The 20,000-nt window shown below is 56.5% G+C and overlaps 1 protein-coding gene and 1 long non-coding RNA gene across 2 annotated transcripts in view; both read right to left on the minus strand.

Moving 5' to 3' along the window:
• LOC144955252 (uncharacterized) overlaps positions 1–2,188 on the minus strand; it is a 25,578-nt gene extending 23,390 nt beyond the window's left edge. The window contains exon 1 of the long non-coding RNA XR_013641575.1: positions 2,121–2,188. This is a non-coding gene — a long non-coding RNA (uncharacterized LOC144955252). The remainder of the gene's footprint in view (positions 1–2,120) is intronic.
• An 8,963-nt stretch (positions 2,189–11,151) lies between these two features.
• Positions 11,152–20,000, minus strand: part of LOC144955254 (microfibrillar-associated protein 2-like) — a 54,459-nt gene continuing 45,610 nt past the window's right edge. Inside the window, exon 10 of the mRNA XM_078885534.1 lies at positions 11,152–11,404. Within this exon, the coding sequence (XP_078741660.1) occupies positions 11,301–11,404 (104 nt within the window). The 3' untranslated portion in view covers positions 11,152–11,300. The remainder of the gene's footprint in view (positions 11,405–20,000) is intronic.

Raw genomic sequence — 20,000 nt, forward strand, 5'->3', positions numbered from 1 at the left:
CACCACCATCACCACCACCACCATCACCACCATCACCACCACCATCACCACCATCACCACCACCACCATCACCACCATCACCACCACCACCATCACCACCATCACCACCACCATCACCACCACCACCATCACCACCACCACCATCACCACCATCACCACCACCACCACCATCACCACCACCACCACCACCATCATCACCATCACCACCACCATCACCATCACCACCACCATCACCACCACCACCACCATCACCACCACCACCACCACCACCATCACCACCATCACCACCACCATCACCACCATCACCACCATCACCACCATCATCACCACCATCACCACCATCACCACCACCATCACCACCATCACCACCATCACCACCACCATCACCACCATCACCACCACCACCATCACCACCACCATCACCACCACCATCACCACCACCATCACCACCACCATCACCACCACCATCACCACCATCACCACCACCACCACCACCACCATCACCACCACCATCACCACCATCACCACCACCACCATCACCACCATCACCACCACCACCATCACCACCATCACCACCACCACCATCACCACCATCACCACCACCATCACCACCATCACCACCACCACCATCACCACCACCACCATCACCACCATCACCACCACCACCACCATCACCACCACCACCATCAGCACCACCTCCATCACCACCATCACCTCCATCACCATCACCACCATCACCACCACCACCATCACCACCATCACCACCACCACCATCACCACCATCACCACCACCATCACCACCATCACCACCACCACCATCACCACCACCACCATCACCACCATCACCACCACCACCCCCATCACCACCACCACCATCACCACCACCTCCATCACCACCATCACCTCCATCACCACCACCATCACCACCACCATCACCACCACCACCATCACCACCACCTCCATCACCACCATCACCACCACCACCATCACCACCATCACCACCACCACCACCATCACCACCACCACCATCACCACCACCTCCATCACCACCATCACCACCATCACCACCACCACCACCATCACCACCACCACCACCATCACCACCATCACCACCACCTCCATCACCACCATCACCTCCATCACCACCACCATCACCATCACCACCACCATCACCACCATCACCACCACCACCATCACCACCACCATCACCACCACCATCACCACCACCATCACCACCACCATCACCACCACCATCACCACCATCACCACCACCACCACCACCACCATCACCACCACCATCACCACCATCACCACCACCACCATCACCACCATCACCACCACCACCATCACCACCATCACCACCACCACCATCACCACCATCACCACCACCATCACCACCATCACCACCACCACCATCACCACCACCACCATCACCACCATCACCACCACCACCACCATCACCACCACCACCATCAGCACCACCTCCATCACCACCATCACCTCCATCACCATCACCACCATCACCACCACCACCATCACCACCATCACCACCACCACCATCACCACCATCACCACCACCATCACCACCATCACCACCACCACCATCACCACCACCACCATCACCACCATCACCACCACCACCCCCATCACCACCACCACCATCACCACCACCTCCATCACCACCATCACCTCCATCACCACCACCATCACCACCACCATCACCACCACCACCATCACCCACCACCTCCATCACCACCATCACCACCACCACCATCACCACCATCACCACCACCACCACCATCACCACCACCACCATCACCACCACCTCCATCACCACCATCACCACCATCACCACCACCACCACCATCACCACCACCACCACCACCATCACCACCACCACCACCACCATCACCACCACCATCACCACCACCATCATCATCACCATCACCACCACCAGCAGGCCTAAGGCCTCAGTAGCCCTCTAGGCGACGTCTCCACCACGGGCCTCCCTCTGCTCACCACCACAACACCACAACCACAACAACTGACGCCATCTGTTGTTGTTGTTGTTGTTGCTAAGTTGTTGTTGTTGCTAAGTTGTTGTTGTTGTTGTTGTTTACCGCGTTGCAGCAGCAGCAGCAGCAGCGGCGGCGGTGTCACCACGCGTCTCACCACCACGCTCCCCACGTGACCTCGTGCGTGCAGAGCATGCTGGGGGCGGGGCGTGATGACGTCAGCGCGTACCGCGTGAACGCCCACTTTCCTAAACCGTTGGGTTACGTTGTGCGGCGTGGTGACGTCAGCACGTACGGCGTGACCACGCCCACACTCGTCCGTTGGGTTACGTTGGGCGGCGTGGTGACGTCAGCACGTACGCCGTGACCACGCCCACACTCGTCCGTTGGGTTACGTTGGGCGGCGTGGTGACGTCAGCGCGTACGGCGTGACCACGCCCACACTCGTCGTTGGGTTACGTTGGGCGGCGTGGTGACGTCAGCACGTACGGCGTGACCACGCCCACACTCGTCCGTTGGGTTACGTTGGGCGGCGTGGTGACGTCAGCGCGTGATGACGTAAGCGCGTAAGGTTGACTTCCCTCTCACCCCTCCATTGAGTTACGTTGGGAGGAGTGGTCGACGTCATGACGTCACGCGTTTAATGACGTAATCGCGTAGGTTGACTCCCCCCTTCCCTCATTGGTTTACGTAGGGAGGAGTGGTCGACGTGATTACGTCATGCGCGTGATGACGTCACCGCGTACGGAGAGAGTCTTCCCTCATTGGTTTACGTAGGGAGGAGTGGTCGACGTGATTACGTCATGGGCGTGATGACGTCAGCGCGCATGTAATTTAAGGCCGAGTCGACCTAGGGGTGGGAGAGGCCGCTATCACCGGTGTCACTGGCACCACGGCGCCTGTGCCAGGCTAGGTGCACTTGGAGGTCACGTGACAGACCCAGCAGGTGCCATGTGTTGACTGCTGTACCAGGCTAGGTGCATGAGGAGGAGGTCACGTGACAGACTCAGCAGGTGCCATGGGTTGACTGCTGTACCAGGCTAGGTGCAGGAGGAGGAGGTCACGGGGCAGACCCAGCAGGTGCCACGGGTTGACTGCTGTGCCAGGCTAGGTGCATGAGGAGGAGGTCACGTGACAGACCCAGCAGGTGCCACGGGTTGGCTGCTGTGCCAGGCTAGGTGCATGAGGAGGAGGTCACGTGACAGACCCAGCAGGTGCCACGGGTTGACTGCTGTGCCAGGCTAGGTGCATGAGGAGGAGGTCACGTGACAGACCCTGCAGGTGCCATGGGTTGGCTGCTGTGCCAGGCTAGGTGCATGAGGAGGAGGTCACGTGACAGACCCAGCAGGTGCCACGGGTTGACTGCTGTGCCAGGCTAGGTGCATGAGGAGGAGGTCACGTGACAGACCCTGCAGGTGCCATGGGTTGGCTGCTGTGCCAGGCTAGGTGCATGAGGAGGAGGTCACGTGACAGACCCAGCAGGTGCCACGGGTTGACTGCTGTGCCAGGCTAGGTGCATGAGGAGGAGGTCACGTGACAGACCCAGCAGGTGCCATGGGTTGGCTGCTGTGCCAGGCTAGGTGCATGAGGAGGAGGTCACGGGGCAGACCCTGCAGGTGCCATCGCACCTACACACAGACAAAGGTCCCCCGTGTAGCCTCAAGCAGGCTGCAGGGGCAAGTGCTGTCAGTAGCACCTACACACAGACAAAGGTCCCCCGTGTAGCCTCTAGCAGGCTGTAGGGGCAAGTGCTGTCAGTAGCACCTACACACAGACAAAGGTCCCCCGTGTAGCCTCTAGCAGCCTGTAGGGGCAAGTGCTGTTAGTAGCGAGTAGCAGCACCTACACACAGACAAAGGTCCCCCGTGTAGCCTCTAGCAGGCTGTAGGGGCAAGTGCTGGGAGCGAAGTAGCAGCAGCAGCACCTATGAAGGCTACCGGCACTGTGGCACACACACACAGTGCGCTAACCACTGCACCACCACTCCCCCCCCCCCACACACACAGTGCGCTAACCACTGCACCACCGCTTCATACACACACAGTGCACTAATCATTGTACCACCGCTCCCCACACACACACAGAGAGCGCTAACCACTGCACCACCACTCCCCCCCCCCCACACACACAGTGCGCTAACCACTGCACCACCGCTCCCCACACACACACACACAGTGCGCTAACCACTGCACCACCGCTTCATACACACACACACAGTGCGCTAACCACTGCACCACCGCTCCCCACACACACACACACAGTGCGCTAACCACTGCACCACCGCTCCCCACACACACAGTGCGCTAACCACTGCACCACCGCTCCCCATAGCTACACACACAGTGCGCTAACCACTGCACCATCGCTCTCCACACACACACACAGTGCGCTAACCACTGCACCACCGCTCCCCACACGCACACACACAGTGTGCTAACCACTGCACCACCGCTCCCCACACGCACATACAGTGCGCTAACCACTGCACCACCGCTCCCCACTCACACAGTCCAACTCAAAGACGCGTAAGATCGGTATACAGAACTGTATTTCAGAGTTGCTGGCCATATAATTATTATAAAGTTTATGGGCAGTGCTGAGTCTATGGGTAGCAGTGGTGAGTCTATGGGTGGCAGTGGTGAGTCTATGGCAGTGGTGAGTCTATGGGTGGCAGTGGTGAGTCTATGGGTGGCAGTGTTGAGTCTATGGCAGTGGTGAGTCTATGGGTGGCAGTGCTGAGTCTATGGCAGTGGTGAGTCTATGGGTGGCAGTGTTGAGTCTATGGGTGGCAGTGTTGAGTCTATGGGTGGCAGTGTTGAGTCTATGGCAGTGGTGAGTCTATGGGTGGCAGTGCTGAGTCTATGGGTAGCAGTGGTGAGTCTATGGGTGGCAGTGTTGAGTCTATGGGTGGCAGTGTTGAGTCTATGGCAGTGGTGAGTCTATGGGTGGCAGTGCTGAGTCTATGGCAGTGGTGAGTCTATGGGTGGCAGTGTTGAGTCTATGGGTGACAGTGCTGAGTCTATGGGTAGCAGTGGTGAGTCTATGGGTGACAGTGCTGAGTCTATGGCAGTGGTGAGTCTATGGCAGTGGTGAGTCTATGGGTGACAGTGCTGAGTCTATGGGTGGCAGTGGTGAGTCTATGGGTGGCAGTGCTGAGTCTATGGCAGTGGTGAGTCTATGGGTGGCAGTGTTGAGTCTATGGCAGTGGTGAGTCTATGGGTGGCAGTGGTGAGTCTATGGGTGGCAGTGTTGAGTCTATGGGTGGCAGTGGTGAGTCTATGGCAGTGGTGAGTCTATGGGTGGCAGTGTTGAGTCTATGGGTGACAGTGTTGAGTCTATGGGTGACAGTGCTGAGTCTATGGGTGACAGTGTTGAGTCTATGGGTGGCAGTGCTGAGTCTATGGGTGGCAGTGCTGAGTCTATGGGTGACAGTGTTGAGTCTATGGGTGGCAGTGTTGAGTCTATGGGTGGCAGTGGTGAGTCTATGGGTAGCAGTGGTGAGTCTATGGGTGACAGTGCTGAGTCTATGGGTAGCAGTGGTGAGTCTATGGGTAGCAGTGTTGAGTCTATGGGTGGCAGTGCTGAGTCTATGGGTGGCAGTGTTGAGTCTATGGGTAGCAGTGTTGAGTCTATGGGTAGCAGTGCTGAGTCTATGGGTGGCAGTGCTGAGTCTATGGGTAGCAGTGCTGAGTCTATGGGTGACAGTGTTGAGTCTATGGGTGACAGTGCTGAGTCTATGGGTAGCAGTGGTGAGTCTATGGGTGGCAGTGTTGAGTCTATGGGTGGCAGTGTTGAGTCTATGGCAGTGGTGAGTCTATGGGTGGCAGTGCTGAGTCTATGGGTGACAGTATTGAGTCAATGGGTGGCAGTGTTGAGTCTATGGGTGGCAGTGCTGAGTCTATGGGTGGCAGTGGTGAGTCTATGGGTGGCAGTGCTGAGTCTATGGCAGTGGTGAGTCTATGGGTGGCAGTGGTGAGTCTATGGGTGGCAGTGTTGAGTCTATGGGTGGCAGTGGTGAGTCTATGGCAGTGGTGAGTCTATGGGTGGCAGTGCTGAGTCTATGGGTGGCAGTGTTGAGTCTATGGGTGACAGTGTTGAGTCTATGGGTGACAGTGCTGAGTCTATGGGTGGCAGTGCTGAGTCTATGGGTGGCAGTGCTGAGTCTATGGGTGACAGTGTTGAGTCTATGGGTGGCAGTGTTGAGTCTATGGGTAGCAGTGTTGAGTCTATGGGTGACAGTGTTGAGTCTATGGGTGGCAGTGTTGAGTCTATGGGTAGCAGTGTTGAGTCTATGGGTGACAGTGCTGAGTCTATGGGTGGCAGTGTTGAGTCTATGGGTGACAGTGTTGAGTCTATGGGTGACAGTGTTGAGTCTATGGGTGACAGTGTTGAGTCTATGGGTGACAGTGTTGAGTCTATGGGTGACAGTGCTGAGTCTATGGGTGGCAGTGTTGAGTCTATGGGTGGCAGTGTTGAGTCTATGGGTGGCAGTGCTGAGTCTATGGGTGGCAGTGCTGAGTCTATGGGTGGCAGTGCTGAGTCTATGGGTGGCAGGCAGTGCTGAGTCTATGGGTGGCAGTGCTGAGTCTATGGGTGACAGTGCTGAGTCTATGGGTGGCAGTGCTGAGTCTATGGGTGGCAGTGCTGAGTCTATGGGTGGCAGTGCTGAGTCTATGGGTGGCAGTGTTGAGTCTATGGTGCAGTGCTGAGTCTATGGTGCAGTGTTGAGTCTATGGGTGACAGTGTTGAGTCTATGGGTGGCAGTGCTGAGTCTATGGGTGACAGTGCTGAGTCTATGGGTGACAGTGTTGAGTCTATGGGTGGCAGTGCTGAGTCTATGGGTGGCAGTGCTGAGTCTATGGGTGGCAGTGCTGAGTCTATGGGTGACAGTGTTGAGTCTATGGGTGGCAGTGCTGAGTCTATGGGTGACAGTGTTGAGTCTATGGGTGACAGTGCTGAGTCTATGGGTGGCAGTGCTGAGTCTATGGGTGACAGTGCTGAGTCTATGGGTGGCAGTGCTGAGTCTATGGGTGGCAGTGCTGAGTCTATGGGTGGCAGTGCTGAGTCTATGGGTGGCAGTGCTGAGTCTATGGGTGGCAGTGCTGAGTCTATGGGTGGCGTCGTGTGGTGAAGGGCTTCAGCACAAACCCAGAATGACATTGTACCCCCCAAAACAACAGGAACACGCTACTTAGCGAAGCACCATTAACATCAAATATAAATCATCATCATCATCACCATCATCATCACCATCAGTATCAGTACCATCATCATCATCATCACCATCTCTCGACCAATCAGGGCAGGGAGGGACCCCACTCCAAAATAAAAGTCAAGAGACCCCCCCCCAACCCCCCTACCACCCCCCCCACCCCCCGTCCTCCATAGGGACTTTTATTGTGGCAGGGGTCTCTCTTCAAGTCACCCTGTGGACACAACAACAAGAACAACGACACAAACAACAACAACTTCAAGGTTATAACGCAGGGAATAACTGTGAGTAGGTGAATAGGTGAGTGAGTGGGTGAGTGAGTGGGTGAGTGAGTGGGTGAGTAGCTGAGTGAGTGAGTGGGTAGCTGAGTGGGTGGCTGAGTGGGTAGCTGAGTGGGTGGCTGAGTGGGTGAGTGAGTAGGTGAGTGAGTAGGTGAGTAGCTGAGTGAGTGAGTGGGTAGCTGAGTGGCTGAGTGAGTGGGTGGCTGAGTGGGTAGCTGAGTGGCTGAGTGAGTGGGTGGCTGAGTGAGTGGTTGAGTAGCTGAGTGGGTGGCTGCGTGGGCGGGTAGCTGAGTGAGTGGGTGGGTGGCTGAGTGGGTAGCAGAGTGAGTAGCAGAGTGAGTAGCAGAGTGAGTAGCTGAGTGAGTAACTGAGTGAGTGGGTAGTTGAGTGAGTGGGTAGCTGAGTGGCTGAGTGAGTGGGTGGCTGAGTGAGTGGTTGAGTAGCTGAGTGGGTGGCTGAGTGGGTGGGTAGCTGAGTGAGTGGGTAGCTGAGTGAGTGGGTGGGTGGCTGAGTGAGTGAGTGGGTAGCTGAGTGGGTAGCTGAGTGGGTAGCTGAGTGGGTGGCTGAGTGGGTGAGTGAGTGGGTAGCTGAGTGGCTGAGTGAGTGGGTGGCTGAGTGAGTGGTTGAGTAGCTGAGTGGGTGGCTGAGTGGGTGGGTAGCTGAGTGAGTAGCTGAGTGGGTAGCTGAGTGGGTGGCTGAGTGAGTGGGTAGCTGAGTGGGTGGCTGAGTGGGTGGCTAGCTGAGTGAGTGGGTGGCTGAGTGGGTGGGTAGCTGAGGGCTCTAGCAGTCTCCGCAGCTCCTGCCACAGGAGGTCTTCATGAGTCCGCAGAGGTAGCTTAGTGAGTAGCTGAGTGGGTGGCTGAGTGGGTGGCTGAGTGAGTGAGTAGTGGAGTGAGTAGCTGAGTGGGTAGCTGAGTGGGTAGCTTAGTGAGTAGCTGAGTGGGTGGCTGAGTGGGTGGCTGAGTGAGTGAGTAGTGGAGTGAGTAGCTGAGTGGGTAGCTGAGTGGGTGGCTGAGTGAGTAGCTGAGTGGGTGGCTGAGTGGGTGGCTGAGTGAGTGAGTAGCTGAGTGGGTGGCTGAGTGAGTAGCTGAGTGGGTGGCTGAGTGGGTGGCTGAGTGAGTGGGTAGCTGAGTGGGTGAGTAGCTGAGTGAGTGAGTAGCTGAGTGGGTGGCTGAGTGAGTAGCTGAGTGAGTGGGTAGCTGAGTGGGTGGGTAGCTGAGTGAGTGAGTAGCTGAGTGAGTGGGTAGGTGGGTGAGTGGGTAGCTGAGTGAGTGGGTAGCTGAGTGGGTGGGTAGCTGAGTGAGTGGGTAGCTGAGTGGGTGGGTAGCTGAGTGAGTGGGTAGCTGAGTGAGTGGGTAGCTGAGTGAGTAGCTGAGTGAGTGGGTAGCTGAGTGGGTGGGTAGCTGAGGGCTCTAGCAGTCTCCGCAGCTCCTGCCACAGGAGGTCTTCATGTTTCCACAGAGGTAGCTTAGTGAGTAGCTGAGTGAGTAGCTGAGTGGGTGGCTGAGTGGGTGGCTGAGTGAGTGAGTAGTGGAGTGAGTAGCTGAGTGGGTAGCTTAGTGAGTAGCTGAGTGGGTGGCTGAGTGGGTGGCTGAGTGGGTGGCTGAGTGAGTGAGTAGTGGAGTGAGTAGCTGAGTGGGTAGCTGAGTGGGTGGCTGAGTGAGTAGCTGAGTGAGTGAGTAGCTGAGTGGGTGGCTGAGTGGGTGGCTGAGTGAGTAGCTGAGTGGGTAGCTGAGTGGGTGGCTGAGTGAGTAGCTGAGTGGGTGGCTGAGTGGGTGGCTGAGTGGGTGAGTAGCTGAGTGAGTAGCTGAGTGAGTAGCTGAGTGAGTGAGTAGCTGAGTGAGTAGCTGAGTGGGTGAGTAGCTGAGTGGGTGGCTGAGTGAGTAGCTGAGTGAGTGGCTGAGTGGGTGGCTGAGTGAGAAGCTGAATGGGTGGCTGAGTGGGTGGCTGAGTGAGTGGGTAGCTGAGTGGGTGGCTGAGTGAGTAGCTGAGTGGGTGGCTGAGTGGGTGGCTGAGTGAGTGAGTAGTGGAGTGAGTAGCTGAGTGGGTAGCTTAGTGAGTAGCTGAGTGGGTGGCTGAGTGGGTGGCTGAGTGGGTGGCTGAGTGAGTGAGTAGTGGAGTGAGTAGCTGAGTGGGTAGCTGAGTGGGTGGCTGAGTGAGTAGCTGAGTGAGTGAGTAGCTGAGTGGGTGGCTGAGTGGGTGGCTGAGTGAGTAGCTGAGTGGGTAGCTGAGTGGGTGGCTGAGTGAGTAGCTGAGTGGGTGGCTGAGTGGGTGGCTGAGTGGGTGAGTAGCTGAGTGAGTAGCTGAGTGAGTAGCTGAGTGAGTGAGTAGCTGAGTGAGTAGCTGAGTGGGTGAGTAGCTGAGTGGGTGGCTGAGTGAGTAGCTGAGTGAGTGGCTGAGTGGGTGGCTGAGTGAGTAGCTGAGTGGGTGGCTGAGTGGGTGGCTGAGTGAGTGGGTAGCTGAGTGGGTGGCTGAGTGAGTGGGTGGCTGAGTGAGTAGCTGAGTGGGTGGCTGAGTGAGTGGGTGGCTGAGTGAGTAGCTGAGTGGGTGGCTGAGTGGGTGGCTGAGTGAGTGAGTAGCTGAGTGGGTGGCTGAGTGGGTGGCTGAGTGAGTGGGTAGCTGAGTGAGTGAGTAGCTGAGTGAGTAGCTGAGTGGGTGGCTGAGTGGGTGAGTAGTTGAGTGAGTAGCTGTGTGAGTGAGTAGCTGAGTGAGTAGCTGAGTGGGTGAGTAGCTGAGTGAGTAGCTGAGTGAGTGAGTAGCTGAGTGAGTGGGTAGCTGAGTGAGTAGCTGACTGAGTAGCTGAGTGGGTGGGTAGCTGAGTGAGTAGCTGAGTGAGTGAGTAGCTGAGTGGGTGGCTGAGTGGGTGAGTAGCTGAGTGAGTAGCTGAGTGAGTAGCTGAGTGAGTGAGTAGCTGAGTGGGTGGCTGAGTGGGTGAGTAGCTGAGTGAGTAGCTGAGTGAGTGAGTAGCTGAGTGAGTGGGTAGCTGAGTGGGTGGCTGAGTGAGTGAGTAGCTGAGTGAGTAGCTGAGTGAGTAGCTGAGTGAGTGAGTAGCTGAGTGGGTGGCTGAGTGGGTGAGTAGCTGAGTGAGTAGCTGAGTGAGTGAGTAGCTGAGTGAGTGGGTAGCTGAGTGGGTGGCTGAGTGAGTGAGTAGCTGAGTGAGTAGCTGAGTGAGTGAGTAGCTGAGTGAGTGGGTAGCTGAGTGGGTGGCTGAGTGAGTGAGTAGCTGAGTGAGTGGGTAGCTGAGTGGGTGGCTGAGTGAGTGAGTAGCTGAGTGAGTAGCTGAGTGGGTGGCTAGCTGAGTGAGTGGGTGGCTGAGTGGGTGGGTAGCTGAGTGGGTGGCTGAGTGGGTAGCTGAGTGGGTGGCTGAGTGAGTGGGTGGCTGAGTGAGTAGCTGAGTGGGTGGCTGAGTGGGTGGCTAGCTGAGTGGGTGGCTGAGTGAGTGAATGGCTGAGTGGGTGGCTAGCTGAGTGGGTGGCTGAGTGAGTGGGTGGCTGAGTGAGTGGGTGGCTGAGTGAGTAGCTGAGTGGGTGGCTGAGTGGATGAGTAGCTGAGTGAGTAGCTGAGTGAGTGGGTAGCTGAGTGGGTGGGTAGCTGAGTGAGTGAGTAGCTGAGTGGGTGGGTAGCTGAGTGAGTGGGTAGCTGAGTGAGTGGGTAGCTGAGTGAGTAGCTGAGTGAGTGGGTAGCTGAGTGGGTAGCTGAGTGAGTGGGTAGCTGAGTGAGTAGCTGAGTGAGTGGGTAGCTGAGTGGGTGGGTAGCTGAGTGGGTGGGTAGCTGAGTGGGTAGCTGAGGGCTCTAGCAGTCTCCGCAGCTCCTGCCACATGAGGTCTTCATGAGTCCACAGAGGCCGGAGGAAGCCATCGCGCCACAGCGCGAGAACTTGTCCTTGCACAGGGCCGCTGTCAACAACAACAACAACATCAACAACGTCATCAACAACAACAACAACATCAACAACATCAACAACAACAACAATAACATCAACAACAACAACAACATCAACAACAATAACATCAACAACAATAACATCAACAACAATAACAACAACAACAACAACAATAACATCAACAACAATAACAACAACAACATCAACAACAATAACAACAACAACATCAACAACAACAACATCAACAACAACAACAACATCAACAACAACGTCAACAACAACATCATCATCATCAAAAACATCATCATCATGGTGAGTGAGTGGTGAGTGAGTGGGTGAGTGAGTGGTGAGTGAGTGGTGAGTGAGTGGTGAGTGGGTGAGTGAGTGAGTGGGTGAGTGAGTGGTGAGTGAGTGGTGAGTGGGTGAGTGAGTGAGTGGTGAGTGAGTGGTGGGTGAGTGAGTGAGTGGTGAGTGAGTGGGTGAGTGAGTGGGTGAGTGAGTGGTGAGTGAGTGGTGAGTGGGTGAGTGAGTGAGTGGTGAGTGAGTGGTGGGTGAGTGGTGAGTGAGTGGGTGAGTGAGTGGGTGAGTGAGTGAGTGAGTGGTGAGTGAGTGGGTGAGTGAGTGAGTGGGTGAGTGGTGAGTGAGTGGGTGAGTGAGTGGGTGAGTGAGTGAGTGAGTGGGTGAGTGAGTGAGTGAGTGGTGAGTTAATGAGTGAGTGGGTGAGTGAGTGAGTGGGTGAGTGAGTGGGTGAGTGAGTGAGTGAGTGGTGAGGTAATGAGTAAGTGGGTGAGTGAGTGAGTGGGTGAGTGAGTGGGTGAGTGGTGAGTGAGTGGGTGAGTGAGTGGGTGAGTGAGTGATTGGGTGAGTGAGTGAGTGGTGAGTTAATGAGTGAGTGGGTGAGTGGGTGAGTGAGTGGGTGAGTGAGTGAGTGGTGAGTTAATGAGTGAGTGGGTGAGTGAGTGAGTGAGTGGGTGAGTGAGTGGGTGAGTGAGTGAGTGGTGAGGTAATGAGTGAGTGGGTGAGTGAGTGAGTGGGTGAGTGAGTGAGTGAGTGGTGAGTGAGTGGTGAGTGAGTGGGTGAGGGAGTGAGTGATTGACTGGGTGAGTGAGTGGGTGAGTGAGTGGTGAGTGAGTGGTGAGTGAGTGGGTGGGTGAGTGGGTGAGTGAGTGGTGAGTGAGTGGTGAGTGGGTGAGTGAGTGAGTGGTGAGTGAGTGGTGGGTGAGTGGGTGAGTGAGTGATGAGTGAGTGGTGGGTGAGTGAGTGGATGAGTGAGTGAGTGAGTGGGTGGGTGAGTGGGTGGGTGGGTGAGTGGGTGGGTGGGTGAGTGAGTGAGTGGTGAGTGGGTGGGTGAGTGGGTGAGTGAGTGGTGAGTGAGTGGTGAGTGGGTGAGTGAGTGAGTGGTGAGTGAGTGGTGGGTGAGTGAGTGAGTGGGTGAGTGGTGGGTGAGTGAGTGAGTGAGTGGATGAGTGAGTGAGTGAGTGGGTGGGTGGGTGGGTGGGTGGGTGAGTGGGTGGGTGGGCGGGTGAGTGAGTGAGTGAGTGGGTGAGTGAGTGGGTGGGTGAGTGAGTGAGTGGTGAGTGAGTGGTGGGTGAGTGAGTGAGTGAGTGGGTGAGTGGGTGGGTGGGTGGGTGAGTGAGTGAGTGAGTGGGTGAGTGAGTGGTGAGTGAGTGAGTGGGTGAGTGAGTGAGTGAGTGGGTGAGTGAGTGAGTGGGTGGGTGGGTGGGTGGGTGAGTGGGTGGGTGAGTGAGTGAGTGGTGAGTGAGTGGTGAGTGAGTGGGTGAGGGAGTGAGTGGTGAGTGAGTGGTGGGTGAGTGAGTGAGTGAGTGGGTGAGTGGGTGGGTGGGTGAGTGGTGAGTGGGTGAGTGGGTGAGTGAGTGAGTGAGTGGGTGAGTGAGTGGTGAGTAAGTGGTGAGTGAGTGGGTGAGTGAGTGAGTGGTGAGTGAGTGATTGGCGAGTGGGTGGGTGGGTGAGTGAGCGAGTGAGTGGGTGGGTGAGTGAGTGGTGAGTGAGTGAGTGAGTGGGTGAGTGGGTGAGTGGGTGAGAGAGTGAGCGAGTGGGTGGGTGGGTGAGTGAGTGGTGAGTAAGTGGTGAGTGAGTGATTGGTGAGTGAGTGGGTGGGTGAGTGAGCGAGTTAGTGGGTGGTGAGTGAGTGGGTGAGTGGGTGAGTGAGTGAGCGAGTGAGTGGGTGGGTGAGTGAGTGGGTGGGTGAGTGAGTGAGTGAGTGGGTGAGTGAGTGGTGAGTTAATGAGTGAGTGGGTGAGTGAGTGAGTGAGTGGGTGAGTGAGTGGGTGAGTGAGTGGGTGAGTGAGTGGGCGAGTGAGTAGGTGAGTAGGTGAGTGAGTAGCTGAGTGAGTGAGTGAGTGGTGAGTGAGTGGTGGGTGAGTGAGTGAGTGAGTGAGTGGGTGAGTGAGTGAGTGGGTGAGTGAGTGGGTGAGTGAGTGGGTGGGTGAGTGAGTGGGTGAGTGAGTAAATGGTGAGTGAGTGGGTGAGTGAGCGAGTGAGTGGGTGGGTGAGTGAGCGAGTGAGTGGGTGGGTGAGTGAGTGGTGAGTGAGTGAGTGAGTGGGTGAGTGAGTGAGTGAGTGAGTGGGTGGGTGAGTGGGTGGGTGGGTGGGTGGGTGAGTGGGTGAGTGAGTGAGTGGTGAGTGAGTGAGTGGGTGAGTGAGTGGGTGAGTGAGTGAGTGAGTGGGTGAGTGAGTGAGTGGTGAGTTAATGAGTGAGTGGGTGAGTGAGTGAGTGAGTGGGTGAGTGAGTGGGTGAGTGAGTGAGTGAGTGGTGAGGTAATGAGTGAGTGAGTGGGTGAGTGAGTGGGTGAGTGGTGAGTGAGTGGGTGAGTGAGTGGGTGAGTGAGTGAGTGGGTGAGTGAGTGAGTGGTGAGTTAATGAGTGAGTGGGTGAGTGAGTGAGTGAGTGAGTGGGTGAGTGAGTGGGTGAGTGAGTGAGTGAGTGGGTGAGTGAGTGGGTGAGTGAGTGGGTCAGTGAGTGAGTGAGTGAGTGGGTGGGTGAGTGAGTGAGTGAGGGGGTGAGTGAGTGAGTGAGTGAGTGGGTGAGTGAGTGAGTGAGTGGGTGAGTGGGTGAGTGAGTGAGTGAGTGGGTGAGTGAGTGAGTGGGTGAGTGAGTGAGTGAGTGGGTGAGTGAGTGAGTGGGTGAGTGGGTGAGTGAGTGAGTGAGTGAGTGGGTGAGTGAGTGAGTGAGTGGGTGAGTGAGTGAGTGGGTTAGTGAGTGGGTGAGTGAGTGAGTGGTGAGGTAATGAATGAGTGGGTGAGTGAGTGAGTGGGTGAGTGAGTGGGTAAGTGGTGAGTGAGTGGGTGAGTGAGTGGGTGAGTGAGTGGGTGAGTGAGTGAGTGGTGAGTTAATGAGTGAGTGGGTGAGTGAGTGAGTGAGTGGGTGAGTGAGTGGGTGAGTGAGTGAGTGAGTGGGTGAGTGAGTGGGTGAGTGAGTGGGTCAGTGAGTGAGTGAGTGAGTGGGTGGTGAGTGAGTGAGTGAGCGGGTGAGTGAGTGAGTGAGTGGGTGGGTGAGTGAGTGAGTGAGTGGGTGAGTGAGTGAGTGAGTGGGTGAGTGAGTGAGTGAGTGGGTGAGTGAGTGAGTGAGTGAGTGGGTGAGTGAGCGAGTGAGTGAGTGGGTGAGTGAGTGGGTGAGTGAGTGAGTGAGTGGGTGAGTGGGTGGGTGGGTGGGTGGGTGAGTGAGTGAGTGAGTGGGTGAGTGAGTGGTGAGTGAGTGGTGGGTGAGTGAGTGAGTGAGTGAGTGGGTGAGTGAGTGAGTGGGTGGGTGGGTGGGTGAGTGGGTGGGTGAGTGAGTGAGTGGTGAGTGAGTGGTGAGTGAGTGGGTGAGGGATGTGAGTGGTGAGTGAGTGGTGGGTGAGTGAGTGAGTGAGTGGGTGAGTGGGTGGGTGGGTGAGTGGTGAGTGGGTGAGTGGGTGAGTGAGTGAGTGAGTGGGTGAGTGAGTGGTGAGTAAGTGGTGAGTGAGTGGGTGAGTGAGTGAGTGGTGAGTGAGTGATTGGCGAGTGGGTGGGTGGGTGAGTGAGCGAGTGAGTGGGTGGGTGAGTGAGTGGTGAGTGAGTGAGTGAGTGGGTGAGTGGGTGAGTGGGTGAGAGAGTGAGCGAGTGGGTGGGTGGGTGAGTGAGTGGTGAGTAAGTGGTGAGTGAGTGATTGGTGAGTGAGTGGGTGGGTGAGTGAGCGAGTTAGTGGGTGGTGAGTGAGTGGGTGAGTGGGTGAGTGAGTGAGCGAGTGAGTGGGTGGGTGAGTGAGTGGGTGGGTGAGTGAGTGAGTGAGTGGGTGAGTGAGTGGTGAGTTAATGAGTGAGTGGGTGAGTGAGTGAGTGAGTGGGTGAGTGAGTGGGTGAGTGAGTGGGTGAGTGAGTGGGCGAGTGAGTAGGTGAGTAGGTGAGTGAGTAGCTGAGTGAGTGAGTGAGTGGTGAGTGAGTGGTGGGTGAGTGAGTGAGTGAGTGGGTGAGTGAGTGAGTGGGTGAGTGAGTGGGTGAGTGAGTGGGTGGGTGAGTGAGTGGGTGAGTGAGTAAATGGTGAGTGAGTGGGTGAGTGAGCGAGTGAGTGGGTGGGTGAGTGAGCGAGTGAGTGGGTGGGTGAGTGAGTGGTGAGTGAGTGAGTGAGTGAGTGGGTGAGTGAGTGAGTGAGTGGGTGGGTGAGTGGGTGGGTGGGTGGGTGGGTGAGTGGGTGAGTGAGTGAGTGGTGAGTGAGTGAGTGGGTGAGTGAGTGGGTGAGTGAGTGAGTGAGTGGGTGAGTGAGTGAGTGGTGAGTTAATGAGTGAGTGGGTGAGTGAGTGAGTGAGTGGGTGAGTGAGTGGGTGAGTGAGTGAGTGAGTGGTGAGGTAATGAGTGAGTGAGTGGGTGAGTGAGTGGGTGAGTGGTGAGTGAGTGGGTGAGTGAGTGGGTGAGTGAGTGAGTGGGTGAGTGAGTGAGTGGTGAGTTAATGAGTGAGTGGGTGAGTGAGTGAGTGAGTGAGGTGGGTGAGTGAGTGGGTGAGTGAGTGAGTGAGTGGGTGAGTGAGTGGGTGAGTGAGTGGGTCAGTGAGTGAGTGAGTGAGTGGGTGGGTGAGTGAGTGAGTGAGGGGGTGAGTGAGTGAGTGAGTGGGTGAGTGAGTGAGTGAGTGGGTGAGTGGGTGAGTGAGTGAGTGAGTGGGTGAGTGAGTGAGTGGGTGAGTGAGTGAGTGAGTGGGTGAGTGAGTGAGTGGGTGAGTGGGTGAGTGAGTGAGTGAGTGAGTGGGTGAGTGAGTGAGTGAGTGGGTGAGTGAGTGAGTGGGTTAGTGAGTGGGTGAGTGAGTGAGTGGTGAGGTAATGAATGAGTGGGTGAGTGAGTGAGTGGGTGAGTGAGTGGGTAAGTGGTGAGTGAGTGGGTGAGTGAGTGGGTGAGTGAGTGGGTGAGTGAGTGAGTGGTGAGTTAATGAGTGAGTGGGTGAGTGAGTGAGTGAGTGGGTGAGTGAGTGGGTGAGTGAGTGAGTGAGTGGGTGAGTGAGTGGGTGAGTGAGTGGGTCAGTGAGTGAGTGAGTGAGTGGGTGGGTGAGTGAGTGAGTGAGCGGGTGAGTGAGTGAGTGAGTGGGTGGGTGAGTGAGTGAGTGGGTGAGTGAGTGAGTGAGTGAGTGGGTGAGTGAGTGAGTGGGTGAGTGAGTGAGTGAGTGGGTGAGTGAGTGAGTGGGTGAGTGAGTGAGTGAGTGGGTGAGTGAGCGAGTGAGTGAGTGGGTGAGTGAGTGAGTGAGTGAGTGAGTGGGTGAATGAGTGAGTGAGTGGGTGAGTGAGTGATTGGTGAGTGAGTGGGTGGGTGAGTGAGCGAGTTAGTGGGTGGTGAGTGAGTGGGTGAGTGGGTGAGTGAGTGAGCGAGTGAGTGGGTGGGTGAGTGAGTGGTGAGTGAGTGAGTGGTAAGTAAGTGGTGAGTGAGTGGTGAGTGAGTGATTGGTGAGTGAGTGAGTGGGTGGGTGAGTGAGTGGGCGAGTGAGTAGGTGAGTAGGTGAGTGAGTAGCTGAGTGAGTGAGTGGTGAGTGAGTGGTGGGTGAGTGAGTGAGTGAGTGGGTGAGTGAGTGAGTGGGTGAGTGAGTGAGTGGTGAGTGAGTGGTGAGTGGGTGAGTGGGTGAGTGAGTGAGTGGGTGAGTGAGTGAGTGGTGAGTGAGTGGTGAGTGGGTTAGTGGGTGAGTGAGTGAGTGGTGAGTGAGTGGTGAGTGGGTGAGTGGGTGAGTGAGTGAGTGGTGAGTGAGTGATTGGTGAGTGAGTGGGTGGGTGAGTGAGCGAGTGAGTAGGTGGGTGAGTGAGTGGTGAGTGAGTGAGTGAGTGGGTGAGTGAGTGAGTGAGTGGGTGGGTGAGTGGGTGGGTGGGTGGGTGAGTGGGTGAGTGAGTGGTGAGTGAGTGAGTGGGTGAGTGAGTGGGTGAGTGAGTGAGTGAGTGGGTGAGTGAGTGAGTGGTGAGTTAATGAGTGAGTGGGTGAGTGAGTGAGTGGGTGAGTGAGTGGGTGAGTGAGTGAGTGGTGAGGTAATGAGTGAGTGGGTGAGTGAGTGAGTGGGTGAGTGAGTGGGTGAGTGGTGAGTGAGTGGGTGAGTGAGTGGGTGAGTGAGTGGGTGAGTGAGTGAGTGAGTGGGTGAGTGGGTGGGTGAGTGAGTGAGTGGGTGAGTGAGTGAGTGGGTGGGTGGGTGAGTGAGTGAGTGAGTGAGTGAGTGGGTGAGTGAGTGAGTGAGTGAGTGGGTGAGTGAGTGAGTGAGTGGGTGAGTGAGTGAGTGGTGAGTGAGTGAGTGAGTGGGTGAGTGAGTGAGTGGGTGAGTGAGTGGGTGAGTGAGTGAGTGGTGAGGTAATGAGTGAGTGGGTGAGTGAGTGAGTGGGTGAGTGAGTGGGTGAGTGGGTGAGTGAGTGGGTGAGTGAGTGAGTGAGTGGGTGAGTGAGTGGTGAGTTAATGAGTGAGTGGGTGAGTGAGTGAGTGGGTGAGTGAGTGGATGAGTGGGTGAGTGAGTGGGTGAGTGAGTGGGTGAGTGAGTGGGTCAGTGAGTGAGTGAGTGAGTGGGTGGGTGAGTGAGTGAGTGAGTGGGTGAGTGAGTGAGTGAGTGAGTGAGTGGGTGAGTGAGTGAGTGAGTGAGTGAGTGGGTGAGTGAGTGAGTGGGTGAGTGAGTGAGTGGGTGAGTGAGTGAGTGAGTGGGTGAGTGGGTGAGTGAGTGAGTGAGTGGGTGAGTGAGTGAGTGAGTGGGTGAGTGAGTGAGTGAGTGAGTGGGTGAGTGAGTGAGTGAGTGGGTGAGTGAGTGAGTGGGTGAGTGAGTGAGTGAGTGGGTGAGTGGGTGAGTGAGTGAGTGGGGGAGTGGGTGAGTGAGTGGGTGAGTGAGTGAGTGGGTGAGTGAGTGGGTGAGTGGTGGGTGAGTGAGTGAGTGAGTCAGTGGGTGGGTGGGTGAGTGAGTGAGTGGGTGGGTGGGTGGGTGGGTGAGTGGGTGGGTGGGTGAGTGAGTGGGTGAGTGAGTGAGTGAGTGTGTGAGTGGGTGAGTGAGTGAGTGAGTGGTGGGTGAGTGAGTGAGTGGGTGTGTGAGTGGGTGAGTGAGTGGTGGGTGAGTGAGTGGTGGGTGAGTGAGTGGTGGGTGAGTGAGTGGGTGAGTGGGTGAGTGAGTGAGTGGGTGAGTGAGTGAGTGGTGAGTGAGTGGTGGGTGAGTGAGTGGGTGGGTGGGTGAGTGAGTGAGTGGGTGGGTGGGTGGGTGAGTGGGTGGGTGGGTGAGTGAGTGGGTGAGTGAGTGAGTGAGTGTGTGAGTGGGTGAGTGAGTGAGTGGTGGGTGAGTGAGTGAGTGGGTGTGTGAGTGGGTGAGTGAGTGGGTGAGTGAGTGAGTGAGTGGGTGAGTGAGTGAGTGGGTGAGTGAGTGAGTGAGTGGGTGAGTGAGTGAGTGAGTGGGTGAGTGAGTGAGTGAGTGGGTGAGTGAGTGAGTGGGTGAGTGAGTGAGTGAGTGAGTGGGTGAGTGAGTGAGTGAGTGAGTGAGTGGGTGAGAGTGAGTGAGTGAGTGAGTGAGTGGGTGAGTGAGTGAGTCAGTGGGTGAGTGAGTGAGTGGGTGAGTGAGTGAGTGAGTGGGTGAGTGGGTGAGTGAGTGAGTGAGTGGGTGAGTGGGTGAGTGAGTGGGTGAGTGAGTGAGTGAGTGAGTGGGTGAGTGAGTGGGTGAGTGGTGGGTGAGTGAGTGAGTGAGTCAGTGGGTGGGTGGGTGAGTGAGTGAGTGGGTGGGTGGGTGAGTGGGTGGGTGGGTGGGTGAGTGGTGGGTGAGTGAGTGAGTGGGTGTGTGAGTGGGTGAGTGAGTGAGTGGTGGGTGAGTGAGTGGGTGAGTGGGTGGGTGGGTGAGTGAGTGGGTGAGTGAGTGAGTGAGTGTGTGAGTGGGTGAGTGAGTGAGTGGTGGGTGAGTGAGTGAGTGAGTGGGTGTGTGAGTGAGTGGGTGAGTGAGTGGTGGGTGAGTGAGTGGGTGAGTGGGTGTGTGAGTGAGTGGGTGTGTGAGTGGGTGAGTGAGTGAGTGGTGGGTGAGTGAGTGAGTGGTGGGTGAGTGAGTGAGTGGGTGTGTGAGTGGGTGAGTGAGTGAGTGGTGGGTGAGTGAGTGGGTGTGTGAGTGGGTGAGTGAGTGGGTGAGTGAGTGAGTGGGTGAGTGGGTGAGTGAGTGAGTGAGTGG

This window comes from Lampetra fluviatilis, unplaced genomic scaffold (assembly GCF_964198595.1).
Source record: "Lampetra fluviatilis unplaced genomic scaffold, kcLamFluv1.1 SCAFFOLD_288, whole genome shotgun sequence".
Taxonomy (NCBI): domain Eukaryota; kingdom Metazoa; phylum Chordata; class Hyperoartia; order Petromyzontiformes; family Petromyzontidae; genus Lampetra; species Lampetra fluviatilis.